The sequence below is a fragment of the Sinocyclocheilus grahami genome, unplaced genomic scaffold (genome assembly GCF_001515645.1).
Source record: "Sinocyclocheilus grahami isolate Dianchi unplaced genomic scaffold, SAMN03320097.WGS_v1.1 scaffold38.1, whole genome shotgun sequence".
NCBI classification, from domain to species: domain Eukaryota; kingdom Metazoa; phylum Chordata; class Actinopteri; order Cypriniformes; family Cyprinidae; genus Sinocyclocheilus; species Sinocyclocheilus grahami.
Genome location: NW_015505217.1, coordinates 211,834 through 231,433, shown reverse-complemented (window position 1 = coordinate 231,433; position 19,600 = coordinate 211,834). Strand labels below are relative to the sequence as shown.

Here is a 19,600-nt window from a genome sequence, read left to right as displayed (position 1 = left end):
GGCTCTCCGGGCCTTTTCTTGGGTCCCTATCGTCTTGTTCTCCGCTTTGTCTCAGGGAAACAATGAGCTCCAATAGGACACAGATGAATGGAGAGAATTGCTCTAGCAGTGCACATACAAAACCCAGAGCCAGCTGCGATTTCTTTAGACAGTGAAGTTCATCTGCACCATGCCACAGAGATTTGTGCAGTACTGTAGGAACCATCAGTGACAACTATAATAAGCTATTTATTTATTTATTTATCCTTGTCGCCTGCAAGGACTAATTAGAATTTAATTAAAGGATAAAGATAATGCATCTGTATTTGGGTGCGTCGCGAGCTCTGTTGTGATGACAGCACCCTGAGAATTTGTCTGTAAAAACGTGGACTGAATTTGAAGTGAGTTGGACTGAATGTGAACTGGATGTAAATTGGACAACGCCACACTGTTCACTAGTGCAATCTCTCTCTTTATCTCTCTAGACACGGGACACGTTGTGCCGGGGAGGTGGCAGCAGCAGCAAACAATGGCGTCTGTGGAGTGGGTGTGGCCTACAATACCAAAATCGGAGGTGAGTGCAGAATCCGATTGATAGGCGATTAGAAATTAGCATATGGTAATAGGATCAATCAAATAGGTCCCACATTAAAACTATCCAAGCATTCTCTCATTTCCTGCCCTTTGTGCATTTAATGGCTGATGTCATGCTACTTTGGACTAATCTCAAACGCTTTATCTTTCAATTATAAAACACATCCATTAAGGTGAATATCTTAGAAATATCTTGGCTATTCTAGTCACATTGAGTGCGTTCAGGGCCAGAAATCGCTGCAGGCATACACAAATTCCACATCTCTTATTTTAATAGTCTTTGTAGGAAAATATTTCTCCATCTAGATGAGGGTGATTAAGGCAGAGGGCATTGCCTGAGTCTGCATGTGATTTCTGTGTTTCTGTGTGTGTATCTTTGTAATAAGAGGATAAATCTGTCCCTGTGTGTGTGTGTGTCTAAAGACAGCAGATGTTGCTGATCTAATTGGCCTCTGGGTCATGTGTGTGTGGGGGTGCGTGAAGTGTCTGAATCCTGTTGCTAGGATTAATATTAATCAAACAAACAGCCACAGAATCATTCTTATTAATTAGATTCTTTCTCCCAATATTACACCATGTTCTAGCCGGACACGACATGACATACTGTGACAAGCAATTCATCTCAGACCAAAGAAGTCAGACTTTTGAAAATAAAATTTGCATATAGCATTGTGACAACAACAAAAAAAACATTGTTAACTTAATCAAAAGGAAATATTTTCTAGAGTTAATTAGAACATATTTGACCATATAAAAACAAACAAAAAATTTATTTAGTTTATATATATGTAGTTATATATATATATATATATTATATATATATATGTGTGTATTTAATTAGTTTATATATCTATGTTTATATGTCTCATCCCATTTTTATATTTTTATGTATGTATGCCATTTTTAAATTATTTATTTATTTTTATTTTATGTATTTATTTATGTATTTATTATTATTTTATTTTATTTTATTTTAGAAAGGGGGTCTGCCAGTGGTTCACCATATTTGGGGGTCCTTGCCATCAAGTCTCTGTACAGCCACTAATTTTATCCATTAAATCTTTGATAATCAAAATGACACATTTAATTTTTGGTGGGAAAGTAATTTAAACTTAAAATGTTTGTAACTACACCCTTCATTTAGTATGCACAGAACCAACGAATATGCAAATTAGTCTCCGCCTCCACTCAATCACACCAGCTCGGACTACAAGTCATCAACAAGTTACACAAACCATGTTCCTGTGATATGTTAATGATTTGAAAATTTGACGGTATTGGTTACATGTTTGTCAGCAATGGTGTTGATTGATGAATTTGCACATAATTTCTCTTTAAGCATAATAAAAACACTCATAGGTCTAGATCCTTCTCCATATAGTTTTATATTTAAAATCAGATGGGTGTTCTGGATGGCTGTGCTTTTGTTTTCATGCAGCATTTTCACCTTCAGTGCCAATAGAAAAATTTGTGCTGGAAACTGTCTCTTCCAAATGTCCATCACAGTTACAGACTACATTTTCACAAAACCCATTTTTCCTGTCTCTGGTATCTTCATTAACGCTCTTTCTATGTGCCACTGTTCTGCATGCAGGTGTGCGGATGTTGGATGGAGAGGTAACAGATGTTGTGGAGGCTCAGTCTCTGAGCTTGAACTCCCAGCACATCCACATTTACAGCGCCAGCTGGGGCCCAGAGGATGATGGGAAGACTGTGGATGGCCCTGCCAAACTAGCCAAAGAAGCTTTCCTGCAGGGGGTTACTGAGGTCAGTATAGACTGTAAGAGATTTTACCGCTGTAGGTCTCCAGGTCGCAGTACTGTTGGTTGCTAGTAGACGTTCTAGCGTTATGGGTGGGTTGTGTAACTGACCATAGCTTCTGAAAATCTGATTACAAATGAGATGTATTTTCAGTAACATTAAGATTTTCATGTTATTTTGATAAAAAAAAAATCTGTTTCCTCCTTACTAAAATGTGTTCTTTTATCAAATGCAGACGTGCATAATACATCACAAATGCTTACAATTTCTGAAATCCATTTATTTTTTATATCCATTGTAACGTTTATTATTATTTATTAGCTCTAAAAAGGGGAATATTTATGACGAATTATAACTGGTTATGATTCATAATAAATTTTTAGATTATATCTTCGAATTAACTGTAGCAGAATCAATATTACAATTATTTGATCTGTCCGTCCACCGAGCAGACAATATAATCATTTATCAATTCAAGGAATATTTATTTTCTGGCCACGTGCAAATGTGAAACAAGTAATTTTGAGTATCTCATAGGAGACTCGTAGCATTCATGCTCATTTGCAAAAATCAAAAAGACATGCCTACAAATCACTCATGTCACTGTCTCCTCAAGTCAGTGTCAGCACGAATGCTCACGTCAGGTCATGCGAGCAGATTTTAGATCAGCTAAATGTGTCACAGCTGCCGTCGACTCCCATCAGCACCTCTGCCTGAGGAACCAGGCTGGACAGGGTGAGCTGTAGAAGATGTAATCGCCTGCATTTACAGAAAGAGAACTGAGAAGGATGTGCGCTTTGACAAACACAGGATTACAGAGAATGCTATATTTAGAGAGATTACTGTGATCTTGGAAGAAGATGAGCATTTGTTTTCTGTTTTCGTTTTTGATATGTTAATTCTTTCTTGTGTGGCACACATAACCTTATCCCTTGTGACCCTTATACCTTGATAGATTTTCAGCATACACATTGCACTATGAATATGAAAATCAGTTTGTTTTCATCCGTGACTCAAAAATGAGGCTGTCTTGTTCCTTTAGCCCTTTCTTTTAACAGTGCCTTTTTCCATTTTTCTACCTTTTGTGGTGTTTAAGGCAAATGTTACTATTAATTTTGCTTATACACTACTGTTAAAAAGTTTGGGATTGGTAGGATTTTTTAAAATGTTTTTGAAAGTCTCTTAATCTCACCAATGCTGCCTTTATTTTTTATGGAAAATATAGTAAAAATAGTATTATTGTGAAATATTATAACAATGTTATATATTTAAAGGGGTCATTTGATGTTGCTAAAAAGAACATTATTTTGTGTATTTGGTGTAATGAAATGCGTTTATGCGGTTTAAGGTTAAAAAAACATGTTATTTTCCACATACTGTACATTATTGTTTCTCCTCTATGCCCCGCCTTTCTGAAACACGTCAATTTTTACAACGCTCATCGGTCTGAAAAGCGAGGTGTGCTCTGATTGGCCAGCTATCCAGTGCCTTGTGATTGACCGAATACCTCAAACGTGTGACGGAAATGTTACGCCCCTTGCCATACTGTGATGCCCTGTCCGGCTGGAGCGACGAGACAAAAACATTAAAACCCATTATAAGCGAGGCATTTGTTGCAACCAGTGGGGACATAATTATGGATTATAATGACTTATACTGTCTTTTTACGCGCTGCGTTGCATCGCGCCGCGTAAACATAAAACCATGTCTGCATTTGTGATCGGAGAAATGACAAACAACAAGCCTACTCTACACTGCTCAAAACACGCATTTGACTCGTCAGTGACAAATCCTTTAAATATGAAAACGTACTTACAGTCTGAGTCAGAACAGCCGGCATTGTAGTCTACTCTACCAGGATCAGGAAACAGTCCTCCATAAAATGTGCTGCACACATCTGAATATTTGCGTTGAACTGTTCTGGAACAGTGTTGTAAATACAACTTTCCACCCCAAAATGAAAATTTTGTCATTAATCACTTACCCCCATGTCGTTCCAAGCCCCTAAAAGCTTCGTTCGTCTTCGGAACTCAATTTAAGATATTTTGGATGAAAATCGGGAGGCTTGTGACTGTCCAATTGACTGCCAAGTAAATTACACTGTCAAGGTCCAGAAAAGTATGAAAGACATCGTCAGAATAGTCCATCTGCCATCAGTGGTTCAACCGTAACGTTATGAAGCGACGAGAATACTTTTTGTACACGAAGAAAACAAAAATAACGACTTTATTCAACAATACGTCTCCTCTGTGTCTCTCCGCATCTCCGTAGCACCATTTTGGAGAATAACCACTGAACTCAAGCATCGTACGCTATTCTGTGTCAGCCGCGCTGCACGGATGCGCTGTTTTCATTCAAAGCAAAGCGTAAATACACGTAGAAAACGTATCCTTGTGTCGCGGCTAACACAGAATAGCGTACTTTGCTTGCGTTCAGTGGTTATTCTTTAAAATGGCACTACGGTGAACTGTTCAGATCCATTCAATATCTTTGCTGTATAAAAGTATTAATTTCTTTAAAAAAAAAAATCCTGCAGACCCCAAATGTTTGAGCAGTAGTGTATGTATGGTTATGGATATAAACAAACCGCTAAACCTATGCGGGTAAGTCATCACGCACCATTTGTGCTACAGACATGAGTGATGCCTCAAATCGTGTGGCTTACTGAGGAGAGGCTATTACTGAGTGCTGTTACGTTTCTAAGCAATCAGGCGGTTTTTGCCTGAGGGAATGATAAAACAAGTGAAAAAACAATTGTAAAAGTCTAGTCTTGTCCACACACATCTTGTTTGTTCATGTCAATATTCTTTTTATTCCACTTTCTTTTTATAAACCTTGTACTATCAAGTATTTTAAACTATATTCTCACAACTTTTCTTCTCCTCAGACAGAGTGTCACAGCAACATTGAAAATTTGTTGAAAATTCAACAAAATTCGCCCCTCTTCTCCCCCATGAGCATGTTGAGACATTCTAACAGCCATTTAGGAAGTTTGCATTATCTTCAGAATAATTTAGTAAGATATCTTTAGTGGAATTAAAACCACCTGCTTTCGCCTCACATGTAGAAATTCTGAGATTTGACACAGCAAGAAAAGAGCATAATGTTTGACAGGCAAAGAATCTGACCTTTTTAGGACGGCTGCCCGGCGCGACTGCCGCTTCTGTTTCATCCCGAACGTGTCCTTGGTAATCACAGACATGCTTTTGTCTGAGTGTTACAAAAGATTTAATCTTTTGTCTCGTCTGTGTGAATAATGGCACTTTGATACAGCCGCGAGGAATGAGTTTGACTGCTGTTAATTTTGGTGGGTTTTAAAACTGATTTCTCCCTCTAGTAATTTACTCAAATTACGCATCCCATAAACATCTGCCTCAGCGGTGCTACTCTCATACTTTATCCCTTTAGTTTTTTATCCCCAATTTTATCATTCCTAGAATTGTGCCTCTAAATATTTTTGAACCAGATTGCGGTGTCTCAGACAAACAAACGAACCGTTTATGGCCACAATAATCCTGAGTCAGTCAGCTGTGAATATTACCCATATGAACAGCAGAAGATAGAACAGAAACTTTAATCAAACTCTGCCGACTTGCTTGACTGCACCGAGAGAGGAGACTAATATAGTAGAAAAGAAAAGTGGCGCTTTGTCAGCTGTCCAGCCAGTATTACTAAAGCATTAAATACAGCAGATTTCAGAGGTCACCGTATTGGTTTTAAATTAATCATGACAGCCATAATTGGCTCGTTCAATTGGAATTTTGTGGGCTATTGTAATAGAGATGAGGCCTGTGCACACAGACATTAATGGACACTACACAGATGTTTGATTCATAAATACATTTGTCTCACATAGCCAGGTGTTTGGTTTGCATAAAGACTATCAGCAGCTTATTCTGGCCAAGAATCGCCCACTTGTATTTTATTTTTTCAAGTTTTGATGCCACAGACCTCACAGATCCCATGATTAGTTATACCTCAGAACGTTTGTATCAGCCCAGCAACTTAAACAACAGTTTGTTTCCAGAAGGGATAAACATTTGCGTCAAGTGTCAAAAGGCTGGCCAATCAGATTGGAACCGGTGATTTTTAATTAGCGCTTACCAGTTATGTAAACAGACTGTTGGATGAGAATATAAATACTTTTAGACTGGTGTCTATCTTTGTTGACACTCATTCAAATGTTTGGTGCCAATTGTTTTTTTATATATATATTAATTTGTTGGAAAATGTTTTTAATGTTTAATTAAAAAACATTAAAAATGTCCAAACCCCAATCCTTTGAATGGTAGTGAAAAGTACTTTGGAAGGAGTGATTGATCAGGTTTTATGCATCTGTTCTAGGGTCGAGGTGGCCTGGGCTCTATCTTCGTGTGGGCATCGGGTAACGGAGGGCGAGAGCGGGACAGCTGCAACTGTGACGGATACACCAACAGTATCTACACGCTCTCCATCAGCAGCACCACACAGTATGGCAATGTGCCGTGGTACAGTGAGGCCTGTTCCTCCACCCTCGCCACCACCTATAGCAGTGGAAACCTCAACGAGAAACAGATTGTACGTTCATATGTGCAAACAGACCTCCATACATGTTTAGCATAGTCACATATGTTAGAGTCATGTAATAATCTCATACAGAGGCAGTTTTTTAAGTATTTTCATAAAGGAACACACTGCATCTTCACACATAAAATCTTTTATTTTTGTTAACAAAATATCCTTAGATAAAATATAAATTTTTGCCCTTGATACATTGTTTATATCTTTAGTTTTTTATATATATATATATATATATATAAAACTATAGATATAAACAATGTGTTCTCTGAAAAAAGTTCATTCGTTATGCAGTAAAATAAAAAATATTTTTTGCAGTTCAGCCATTCTTCAGTTATCTATGCAAATGCTTACAAAAGCCTTCAGATGTGTTTATTATCAGAAACACATACACACAGTTTGCTACAACCATGTCTCATTAAAGGCTCCAGAAATAGAATGAATTCACGTTTCAGCACTGCAACATTTACATGTTAACAGCACACAGACAGATCATCATGACCTCACACAAACACTGGCATTCTCAGTTGTAAGCAGAACTGTAAATGTCAGCGCAAACAGCCTGTGTGTGCCAAATTTTCTGCTTGGTTTAAATGGCCACGTCACGACTGTACACAGGAAAAGTGAGTGATGGAGTGCCGCCCGTTCAGCGTGTTGTGAAGATGAAGTGTCAGGCGATGAAATGATTTCCACATCTGCCTCTGTGATTTCCTGTGGGCTATATGAAAAAGAACTCTCTAAACGTCATGCCCTAAGAAGGCAAAAAAATCACTTTAGAGTCAACTTCCCAATCACAGGTGATGCTGCTGCATGCCATACACATCTGCTTCTCTGCCCTGGCGTTTCCTCCGAGAGTGGAAATGAGAAAAAGGTGTTTGAAAAAGCAAAGAGAGAAGGAGCATAGAAATTAGACCAAGAGATAGACAGCAACAGACATAGAGGCAGCAATTTTAGAAACCAAACATGCTGCATTGCTGATTCTTTGGATTGTATTTGCAAGTTTTCCCCTCGTTTTCAGTTACATACCTTCATTTTATCTGCATAAGCTATATTTGAGTGTGCCTGAGCAGGCTTTTTAATTAGGGCAAGCTAATTAGGCCAAAAGACGCCTATAAAAAGAAGATGCCCTTCACAAGTTCTAAAAGTCATTACTTTGGATCATCTTGATGAGAATCTGGGCTATTAGTTTGAACTGTGGCTGCGTTTCTAACAGAATTCAGAAGTCGTTTTCGATAAATCTGTCATTTACACACACACTCATGTCATTTTGAAGATTTTCCTAGTGAATCTTTTCTGTATAATTAAAGTGAATGAGGACTGGGCCCGTGAAGCGCCATAAAAGTGGTCTATACAGCTTATGTAATATTTAAGTCTACTGAAATCATATGATAGCAGTTGTGTAAATCATATTCACTAAAACTGTTGACATCTGCCTCAGATCTCCTTGATGTTTTAATGATTCATGAACATTTTGTTCACAGGAATTGGAATGACACAGCTCAGTCATTGATTCATAGATCTCATTCATTGATTTATGATTCATGAGCAATTTGCTCACTTAAAATTGGAATGATTTAGTTGGGTCATTGATTCAAAGATCTTATTCATTGATTCATGATTCATGAATGATTTGTCAGCTGGAATTGAAATAATCCACTTCAGATTATGAATCAAAGACCTAAATCATTGATTCATGATTCATGAATGATTTGTATATTGGAATTAGAATGATCCAGTTGGGTCATTGATTCAAAGATCTGATTCATTGATTCATGATTCATGAATGATTTGTTCGCCGGAATTGGAATGATCCTATTGAGAGAGTCTGTGTGTTCCAACCGGGATATATCGCCCTCCGAAGGGCACTTCAGAGTAAAAACAATCATGGCCGCCATATTGAAGGGTTGTTCCAAACCGAAGTGCTCGAAACTGGCCACTGATGGACACTTCGGCCCCCATGATTCTTTGTGCAGATTCTTTGCATGATGACAGCGCCTCCATATGGGCACGGGATGATGACGACGAATGGCACTTCAAGAAACAGTTGTTTGGTCCCCTACACCCTTCAACCCTTTGAAGCTCTCACTCCGGAGAGTAAAACCCTTTGAAGGGATTAGGGTATAGGGATGAACCCTTCTGAATGGAACACAGGGACTGATTCAAAGATCTGATTCATTGACTAATGATTCATGAATGATTTGTTCATTGGAATTGGAATGATCCAGTTGAGTCATTGATTCAAATATCTGATTCATTGATTCATGATTCATGAATGATTTGTTCACTACAATTGGAATGATCCTATTGAGACATTGATTCAAAGATCTGATTTATTGATTTATAATTCATGAATTATTTGTTTCCTGGAATTAGAATGATCCAGTCATTGTTTCTGTGATCTAATCCAATGAAACTACAAAATATGTTGTTTTAGATATGATCTATTATCATCACAATGTCCTTGATGTTCCTTATTTTATATAGCTAGCAGAATATCTATCTAGCTGGATTTTCTCACTGATAACTCTTTTTGGCCAGTTGAATTTGGTTCGCTCAAATTCACACTCATATTGAGGGGAAAATATGATTTCTTGTTCTGTGGGTAGTTATGCGAACTGTGAATCTCTGATACGCTCATTCCTGTGAAAGTGGTTTCAGACTCAAGAGGCAAATCTATCTCTGCAAGCTCATTGAAGCTCATCCGAGATGTTTCGGACAGCTTTAGAGTGTTTGTTTGCTTGATGTCAAGTCTGTCCCTGTATGTGCGACTGCGATAGCTCCCCTTCTCCCTCTTCTGAGACCCCCAGTTCCATTAGGATGACAAAGGCAATAACAGATTCAATTTAAAAATGGACGCAATCTTGCCGACAGCGGTGGGGTGGGATTTTGAGTATGTATGTGTCTGTATGTGTTTAAATCAGACTGAAGGGACAGAGACAAATAAAACAAAAGAGAAAGAGTGTGTGTGGGTGTCTGGCAGCCGCTCACCTGTGTACGCTCTGATGGTTCTGTAGCCTCGGGCTGGTCGTACTCTCATCCTGACCGTTGTCAATCCCGCAGGCATGTCGCCATGTCTCCTATGGCGTGATTAAAACCCCAAACCCTCATGTGTGGAGTGCCAGCTTATTAAGTCTCCCAAGCTGTCACACATCTCATCACAGAAGCTGTAGTGAATGAGGTTTTTCCTTCCCTCTCGGACTCACATTCTTGTCAGGCGATTTGACAGGCGCCTCTGGCTGACGGACGCCCTCACATCTTACATATAGTGTCAAACGATGTCTTTCCGATGGCTGACCACTAACACACCTGACCTTTCCATATATTTGTTTTCATCTGTGCAGGTGACGACGGACCTGAGGAAGAAGTGTACAGACTCGCACACGGGCACATCCGCCTCGGCTCCCCTGGCCGCGGGAATCATCGCTCTCGCTCTGGAGGCCAAGTGAGTGATGACAACAATGACACCTGTCTCTATGGACAGACATACGCACACACGCTCTACACACTCCTGTCCATCATTCCCCCTCATCGGTTAGACTTCATTACCCCTCGTGCATCATCTTCAGCCCTCCGACACACTCTGACATCGCCTTGACATTGCTCATCTAAATAAATGAAGGAGGGATGGAGAGAGATGGGTGATGACTGCCAGTCAACACTCCTTGTTCGGGGACCGATTGACCCCAAGGCCCTTATACAACATCAAGTCATCATGCTCGATTAAAAGCTCCTGCAGAATCATTTATCCTGTACCATGTGAGGTTGTAATAAGACATGGAAATCACGTCTCACACGAGCATCAGGTTTCTTTGACTTTTTTTGTGTGTGGCGGAGTCACGGGGCTCCTGGTTCACACACAGTGTTTGTGTGTGTGTGAGTTCGGCCCCTGCTGTTCAGGGTTGTAAGCCCCGCTGGTGCCTGCTTTGATCGTGCTTGGCCCAACAATGAAAGAGATGGGGACGTTTTTGGGGGCATTTTTTATAAGGACCTCCATCTCCGTTCTCTTTCTGTCACAACTCTGCTCTTTTCATCAGTTGGAAGTCTTTGTGATGTCATGCTGTAGGTGACTTTTGAATGTCTGGATTCAGAAGAAACACAGAAAAAGAGTTCACTTTCCACTGAAATGTGTGATTGTGCAGTAGCCGATGCTTGGACAGGGGATCTGTAAAACTCTCTCAGAAATACCTCATGATTTAAAATCAAATAATAATTCATTTGTATTATAAAATATAATATATTATGTAAAATACATATCTATTTATTATTGCACAATTGCACACGTTGCACAATGGCGCCGACGCTGATGGCTGCCTCCGTGGCGTGCTCTGCAGTTGTTTTTATGTTTTTGTTAGTTTGTCCTGTCTTTAGTTATATCCCTGCAATCAGTTTCACCAGAGACGAATTGCTGGACATTCGGAAGTACACACCACCCGATATTTCACCGGTTTTCGACTATTCGGATGTTTTGCTGGACATTGTTGTCGGGGGAGCTGTGGCGCTGATCAAGCACTTCAGGACGCGCAGACGGGGGAAGCGAGCCGGCGCGCTCGTCAAGCTCAGACAGCACGGATTCAGGACGCTGTTGCCTAGCATCCATCTGGCGAACCTCCGCAAAACTCATTCTGATTCTGATATATTAGACGTGTAAATTATATTTATTATAATTATATATTATATTATTTAAAAATGTATATTATATAAAAATGATATATTTAATATAATTTGATTTTATATATTTTTTTTCTATCCGTCTATATATTCATGAAAAGTGATCAATTTGAATGTAAAAAAAAATGCTATATGGTAATTGTAATACTATAAATGTCTTTACTGTCACTTTTAATCACATTGATCAATTTAATGTTTCCTTGCTGAATAAAAATACTAATTAAAAAAAAAAAAAAATCTTACTGACCCCAAACATTTTATATATTTACTTTTTTATATAGACATTTACTTAACTTTTTATTATATACAATGCATATTTCAATATATAGTATATATGCAATATTAATAACAAGGAATATCGGTGTCTGTAATAACAATGCAGAGACAGAAAACAGAATTGGTGTGTTTGTGAACTGAATGCATGTCTCAGTGCTTCTATTGTCATTCATTGATTATAATAGGAGTGATCTAATGCGGTTTTGCATTAGTGTAGCCATACTGTTGTTGTTATGAAATCTTTAAGTGGTGAGGACATTATTCCACCCCCTGTCCATGAATAGATTCCTGGTTTGAGTCCAGCCTGTTTAAAGGCTCTGGCATGTTTTTCAGCACTGGCACCTCATCTATATAAAATGATATCTGTTCGATATTTGTGCAAGTCTTGCCATGTACAACATGAGAATTTCAGTAGTCTTATATCTATTAATCACTGAATGTAAATCGCTACATCTGTGCCTTGGCTTTAGGTTCATAAATCGTGCATATGGCATTATGAATATACCCGCTAAGTCATTTATTGTGAGGTCAAAAATATTGAAAGCTTATGAATTGGATCCCCTTTTCCATAAATCACCCTGAAAAATATACAGACACCAGAGCAGGATGTTTTTCATACTGTTCTTCGGCGTATCTTTACGCTAAATCCATTTCATTTGGGTGAAAATGGCTTGTCATGCAGGTATTTTTGGCAGTGCTTTGTCCAATTCCTACGGTGGCCGAGAAGTGCTAAACAAATCGCAATTCTGAAAACAAAATAACAAACGCAAATGCAAGTCTAAAAAACAAAATAACAATTCAGAAAGCACAACAACAATTCAGAAAACATTAGAACAAGTCAGAAAACACAATGACAAATTCGAAAACAAAATAACAAGTCAGAAAACACAACGACAAATCCGAAAACAAATGAACAAGTCAGAAAACACAACGACAAATCAGACAAACCGGAAGAGGTAGGTATAGTTTGAGACAGCACCATTGGTTTGGGATTACTCACCGCTGACTGGACGAGACATCTGTCAATCAACGTATACAGGAAGAACCAGCCAAAGAACAGCAGAGTCGTGGTAGAATGTTCGGAGATGGTATTAAAGTAGCTCAGTTTAAATGTATTGTATGAATTGCCCTTACTATGGAATAAAAAATACGGAGTGTATATTATTATTGCATACTGTTTTATAATGTACAACAATACTGAAGTGTATACTTGATAGTAGAAATCCTGCTATTTTAACATGGTGTAAATAGAATCCATTGCTAATACGAGATTTGAAAAGGGAGGAAAAAAATGTTCGGCAAAAGACGGGATCGAACCCTGGTCGATCGCGTCAAAAAGCCAACGACAGGCACTTATCCATCTGCGCCACTGGAGCTGATGAGTTACAGCCACTTTTAACTAAATGTAAATAGACACTCTGTATTTTTTATTCCATAGTAAGGGCAATTCATTCAATACATTTAAGCTACTTTAATACCATCTCCGAACTTTCTACCACGACTCTGCTGTTCTTTGGCTGGTTCTTCCTGTATACGTTGATTGACAGATGTCTCGTCCAGTCAGCGGTGAGTAATCCCAAACCAATGGTGCTGTCTCAAACTATACCTACCTCTTCCGGTTTGTCTGATTTGTCATTGTGTTTTCTGACTTGTTATAATGTTTTCTGAATTGTTGTTGTGTTTTCTGAATTGTTATTTTGTTTTTTAGACTTGCGTTTGTAATTTGTTATTTTGTTTTCAGAATTGTGATTTGTTTTGCACTTCTCGGCCACCGTAAATTCCAGACGTGGTTTGCCCTGAAATACCCTGTTGAGAAATAACACGGCTTTTCACCTTTGGCCGTGGGGGCCACGAGTCCCAAAGCCGCTTGTTTCCGCCATGTAGAGCAACAACTATTGCCGTGTTTTAGGAGAATACAATTTTGGGTCTTCATTTGAAAAAAAAAAAAAAAAAGCTTGCTCGGCTGTGTAATTACAAAATGATGCATGGCCCCCAGGATGGAATATTTCCATTTGCAATTTTCTGTGACTCGAGTGAAAGAAAAGCTTTAATTATGTGTCTTTCAAAAAGACATCCTGTCACATCCAAGAGGATAATTATGTGCAAATTATCTATGTGAATATGAAAATAAATCTGTGGCCCTGCTGCAATGTAATACTCGTATCACTTTTAATTTTTTCGTACGACATCCAGCATGAACCTGACCTGGAGAGACATGCAGCATCTCGTTGTGCGAACATCACGTCCCGCCCACCTAATAACCAACGACTGGAGGACCAATGGTGTGGGGCGATTAGGTAAATGACGGTTCTCGTAACCAATCAGAGAGCTACGTTTATTTATTCAGTAGACATGTCTGACCTTGTTACTTTTTCCATCTGTCTCTCTCTATGTGGCAGTGAGCCATTCTTACGGCTATGGTCTGCTGGATGCTAGTGCCATGGTCGCTTTGGCCCAGAACTGGAGCAGCGTGGGGCCGCAGCACAAATGTGTCATTAATATGCTGACCGAGCCCAGGTAAGGACGGTCAAACACCTCATGCAGCACAGGCAGTACATCAATACACCAGATAGGTAATGCCTGCTACCTGGGGACCCAGAGGTCACCATTTAAGGACAGGCAAACTAGACACATGAAATTGACAGCAAAATTACACTTCATCATATAGTCGCTTGTCAGAGTGGAGTGTAATTTCAGATTCTTCTGTTGTAGGGACATAAGAAAACACCTGATCTTCAGCAGAAGTGTAGAGGCTTGCTCTGGGCAGCCGGATTTTGTGAGCTCTTTGGAGCATGTGCAGGCCAGACTCACCCTCACTTACAACCACAGAGGAAACCTGGCTGTTCACCTCATCAGCCCACTGGGAACTCGCTCCACGCTGCTGGCTCCACGGTAAACACATCATTAGCAAAAATACATTTGCATACACTACAGTTCAAAAGTTTGAGGTTGGTAAGATTTTTAATGCTTTTGAACGAAGCACTTATGCTCACTAAGACTGTATTTATTTGAGCAAAAATACAGTAAATCTGTAATATTGTGGAATATTATTGCAGCTTAACGCAAATGTTTTCTATTGTAATATATATTTAAAAATATAATTTATTTCTGTGGCGCAAAGCTGAATTTTCAACATCATTATTCCAGTCTTCAGTGTCACATGATCCTTCAGAAATCATTCTAATATGATGATTTGTTGATCAAGAAACATTACTTCTTATTATGAACATTGAATACAGTTGTGCTGCTGAATATTTTTGTGGAAACTATGATGCATTTTTTTCAGGATTCTTTGATGACTAGAAAGTAAAAAAAAAAAAAACTATTTATTTGACAAATCTTTTGTAACTTTATAATTGTCTTATAATTGCGCACTTGTCTAGCCATATACAAACAATTCACCCCATTATCTTTATGAAACGTAATTAGACACACACTTATATAGAGATCTCTTTCTCTTGTGTTCAGGGCTCAGGATAACTCAGCCGAAGGGTTCAACGACTGGGCATTCATGACCACTCACTCCTGGGACGAGGACCCTCGGGGAGAATGGACGCTGGAGATTGAGAATGTGGCTGCACTTAATGATTATGGTACTACATTCAGCTTTTTCTTAGTCAGTGTTTTATCTAGGTTTTCAGTACAAACATCTAAGCATCCTTTAAAACAAGATACATTTACTTTAAAAAAAAAAAAAAAAAAAAGGAAAATGGCTGGGAAGAAGATAAAAGACATTTCAGAGAATACATTTTGAGTCAAGTAAACCCCACTGGCAAATAGTTTTTTTTTTCTTCTTGTTTTGAGAATAAATCTCTCCCAATTTTGTTTGATTTATGCTTGAAACAAGAAAATAAACAATTTGCCATTGGGATTAGAAAAAGTCCATTTAATTAAAGATATATTCTCTGAAAACAAGTCTAAATATCTTACATAAATTGCTTCTCAAGTGTATTTAAGGATGTTTAGATACTGTTACTGCAAAACAAGATGAAAAATACTGATTAAGAAAATACTTTTTTATGCTGTGAATGCCATTTTTGTTGATGATCAAAGCGTCTTTAAAGTTCAGTATCATTTCCACAGGCATTCTTTCTCAGTTCACCCTCATCTTATATGGCACCGGCTCCAGTGCCACAGATCCGTCCATTTCTGATTACACCCGGCCTTCAAACAACAGCTGCAAAACCTTTGACACCCAGCAGATCTGCATCGGTAAGACACACCATGGACCAAAGGGCTCACAAACAAACACACACAACCCTTAACAGACAAGCTTTTAAAGGTGGTGACATTCATGACCAGAAGGAAATATTTACACACTCTGTAATTCCCTTGGCAAACCCTCTCTGTCATATAGAAATGTTCATATGTCTCAGTATGACTGCTGTTGTGCTTATGAATATTAATATATGTTTATGAGTATAAATATTGCAAAACCCTTAAGAGGGATGCCAGAGAGGTTTAAATTAGATCAACTGTGCATTATTAAAGAAGTGGAAAAGTTTTTAAATCCTCTGCCTCTTCTTGATGTGAGGTCGTACCTTCCCAACCTTCAGAGGGCAGTAAACAAACCTTAATTTGTTAATCAAATGCTTAAGTTTATTGTTCAAAGTTGCTGTAGAGCAGGGGTGGGCAAACTTGGCCCTTCCAGGCCACTATCCTTCAGAGTTTAGCTCCAACCCTAATCAAACACACCTAAACCAGCTAATCATTGTCTTCAAGACTACTAGAAGGCTACAGGCAGGTTAGTTTTATCAGGGTTGGATCAGATCTCTGCAGAAAAGTAGCCTGGAAGGGCCAAGTTTGCCCATCACTGCTGTAGAGACTTGATGATTGATTTCTCCATCATGGCCCCATATTGTGCCTGCAGTCAAGGACAAACTATGCTAAAAGTTATTTCACTCATTTTTCATAAGGTGTTCTTGCACTGTTACTCTAGGTAGTACTGAATTTTACTGAATAATATAGGTGAATAATTTGTCCCATTTGGACCAAAAATGAGAGCACAACATGAAATGACCTTATTACCTATAATAAATGTACCTGGTCTTATTCCAGAATCATTCTCCTGGCAATTATGCAAATGCAAACATAAATGCTTAGCTCATGTATTGAAAGTGTGCAGACTGTAGCACATACTTAATGTGTGTTCTTGCGCTACTAAGGGTGCAGAATAAATACCTTCAATTGTGTGCACCTTTGTTTTTGACAGGGTACCTAGTTATAAAGATGTTGGCAGTTTAACTACCCTTAAATTCCGTCATGACAGCAGTTCAGCAGACAGCTTATGCTAATGCACGCTATTTGCATGTTATTTTTTAGAAAACAAATGTGCTAACATTTTACAGTAGGGTTTTAAATTTTTTTTTTTTTAAAAACACAATATTTAACATGAATTAACAGTAAACAACATTTTTACACTACATTTTTCATACATTACCACATATGTGAGTGTGTGTGTGTGTATGTATATATATATATATATATATATGTGTGTGTGTGTGTGTGCTGTCAATCGATATTAAAAAATTAACTAATTAATCACACTTTTTTTCTGAAATTGATCACGATTAATCCCACAACTTTAAAGTTTTTAAATATTTTTTTATATTGCAATAATTTCACATTCAATCTTCAAGTTAATGTAGAAACAACATACAGTATATTTTTAATAGTTGTTTAATGGCATCTTTTTTATGACTTAAGCCGAGTATCACTGATACCAATACTACTGATGTCTCTAGGAAATTCATTTTTTCCTAATATTTAACCATTGACGATAGCCATTCAACATTACAGCATAATTCAGAGCTATCAATTTTAACATTTATTAGACTTTAACAATTTCAAAAAATTAAACTTCTAATTCAAGTGAATTTAAAACCATCTTCACATAAACCCATTATAACAGTCATATTTACCTGTGCCCTTCAGCAAGTAGGAAATATACAGAAATTGAATAAATTTATCAGACTAAATTCTACAATAAATATAGATAAATTCCTTAAAGCTACAAAAGTTAATGATTTCCTCTTTTTTTTCTTTGATTAACAGAAATCACAACAGCTGTGTTATTAGGTTAGTTGGCTGCTATTACTTTAAGAGCTGCCACTACTGAACGTGACACGAATCTGTCACGCATGCTTGTAGTTTCATTTGCGCTTTAATATGAAATAATACAGGCAGCACGTGCCGCCGTATTTGTGCGTGCATTTGAAGAGCATGCGCTACGAGCAAAGTGTAACGGCTACTGAAGCTCCTCGTCACCTGTACCGTTTATGCACTCTTTTGATTAGTACCTGGTGCTGAGGTGAAGTGGAGTGCGCGTCTGAAAATTCTCCTGTTTGATGTGCTCGTAAAGACATTCTGCGTCTAAATAAACGCAAATCTTGTCAAGAAAAAAAGAGACAGAAGCAGCCGTTGTGAGTGGGGTGGCCAACCCTAGCTCCGCCCCTGCGTTAATTGTTAAATATTTTTAGCGCTGTTAAACTGGAAAAATTAATGCACTAATATTGACAGCACTAATATATATATACATATATATATATATACACACACACACACATTAATCTATTAATATATATCTTTTCAAATTGTTCCACTTGTCTCGTGGCATGAATATAGCTGCAGTAATAAATTATAAATAAACAAAAAAGTTTATTACCCATTTCATTAATTAATGTAATAAATGTAAAGTGTTGCCAAAAATGTTTATTTCCATATTCACTTTAATCTCAACAACCTTTGAAACAAAATTTCTCTTCTGCTGACAAAACCCAATGCTGCATGAGCAGGGAAAACTAATATTAACCAATAATATCTTAGCTCCATCTGTTTTCTCTCAAAATTGTCACATTATGAAAGTTAAATGTGTTTCAAATGCCATTTCATATTTGTTAAAGACTCGTGACATCTGCAAATAAGCGTTCTTCTGATCTCTGTTTTCCAGAATGCAGCACCGGTTTCTCGCTTTTCTTACAAGGCTGCGTGAAGTCCTGCCCTCCCGGCTTCAGCTCTGGGCTGCAGGTGCTCAACTTGTCGTTGGACAACTGGATGGAGCACTCTACCGTACAGGCGTGCCTGCCCTGCCACCCGTCCTGCCTGACGTGCTTCGGGTCCGGAGAGAACGAATGTCTTTCCTGTCCCTTCCACAGTCACTTAGTTGTCACTTCTTGTTTGCAGCAGAACCAGCGAAAATCGCCCAGCATTCCTGTGCTCCAGCACGAGGTGGATCCGAACTCGGATAAATCCTTGCACGAGCCCGGCTTATCCTCGAGATTGCCGGCGCTGGTGGCAGTGCTCAGCTGTGCCTTCATCCTGGCCACTTTTGCAGCTGTTTTTGTGCTGCTTCAGCTGCACTCTGGAGCAGCCAGTGCCCCGTTCTGCCGGAGGAAGAAACTGCCGGTGATGGACATGGGCGGAGGGGGGATACGAGTGGGCTTCGGGTTCGGACTCGGCCGGGGGAAAGTGTCATACCGGGGGATCCCCACTGTGTGGGGGGACGAGGATACGGCGGGAGGGATGAACTCTGAGTCAGACAGCGAAGAGCTGGAGTATCACAGCGAAAAGACTGCTTTTATACGGACTCAGAGCGCTCTTTAGCGCCCCACATAGGTGTTTTTTTTAACATCTGTCTTCCTTGTACTGGGATACAGAACTAGTCTGCACTACTCAGACTTATAGATCCACTGCGATGTTTGTGTATTTGTGTGTGTGTGTGTGTGTGTGTGTGTGTGTGTGTGTGTGTGTGTGTGGGTGAGCGAGA

At 38.7% G+C, this 19,600-nt stretch overlaps 1 protein-coding gene across 1 annotated transcript in view; it reads left to right on the top strand.

Annotated features, from left to right (window-relative positions):
• Window positions 1-19,572, top strand: part of furinb (furin (paired basic amino acid cleaving enzyme) b) — a 111,287-nt gene extending 91,715 nt beyond the window's left edge. The window contains exons 7-16 of the mRNA XM_016267457.1: window positions 465-553; window positions 2,168-2,340; window positions 6,679-6,891; window positions 10,233-10,333; window positions 14,029-14,132; window positions 14,235-14,352; window positions 14,548-14,727; window positions 15,304-15,428; window positions 15,919-16,047; window positions 18,785-19,572. Coding sequence (XP_016122943.1) covers window positions 465-553; window positions 2,168-2,340; window positions 6,679-6,891; window positions 10,233-10,333; window positions 14,029-14,132; window positions 14,235-14,352; window positions 14,548-14,727; window positions 15,304-15,428; window positions 15,919-16,047; window positions 18,785-19,437 — 1,885 coding nt within the window. The 3' untranslated portion in view covers window positions 19,438-19,572. The remainder of the gene's footprint in view (window positions 1-464; window positions 554-2,167; window positions 2,341-6,678; window positions 6,892-10,232; window positions 10,334-14,028; window positions 14,133-14,234; window positions 14,353-14,547; window positions 14,728-15,303; window positions 15,429-15,918; window positions 16,048-18,784) is intronic.
• Window positions 19,573-19,600: the final 28 nt, after the last annotated feature.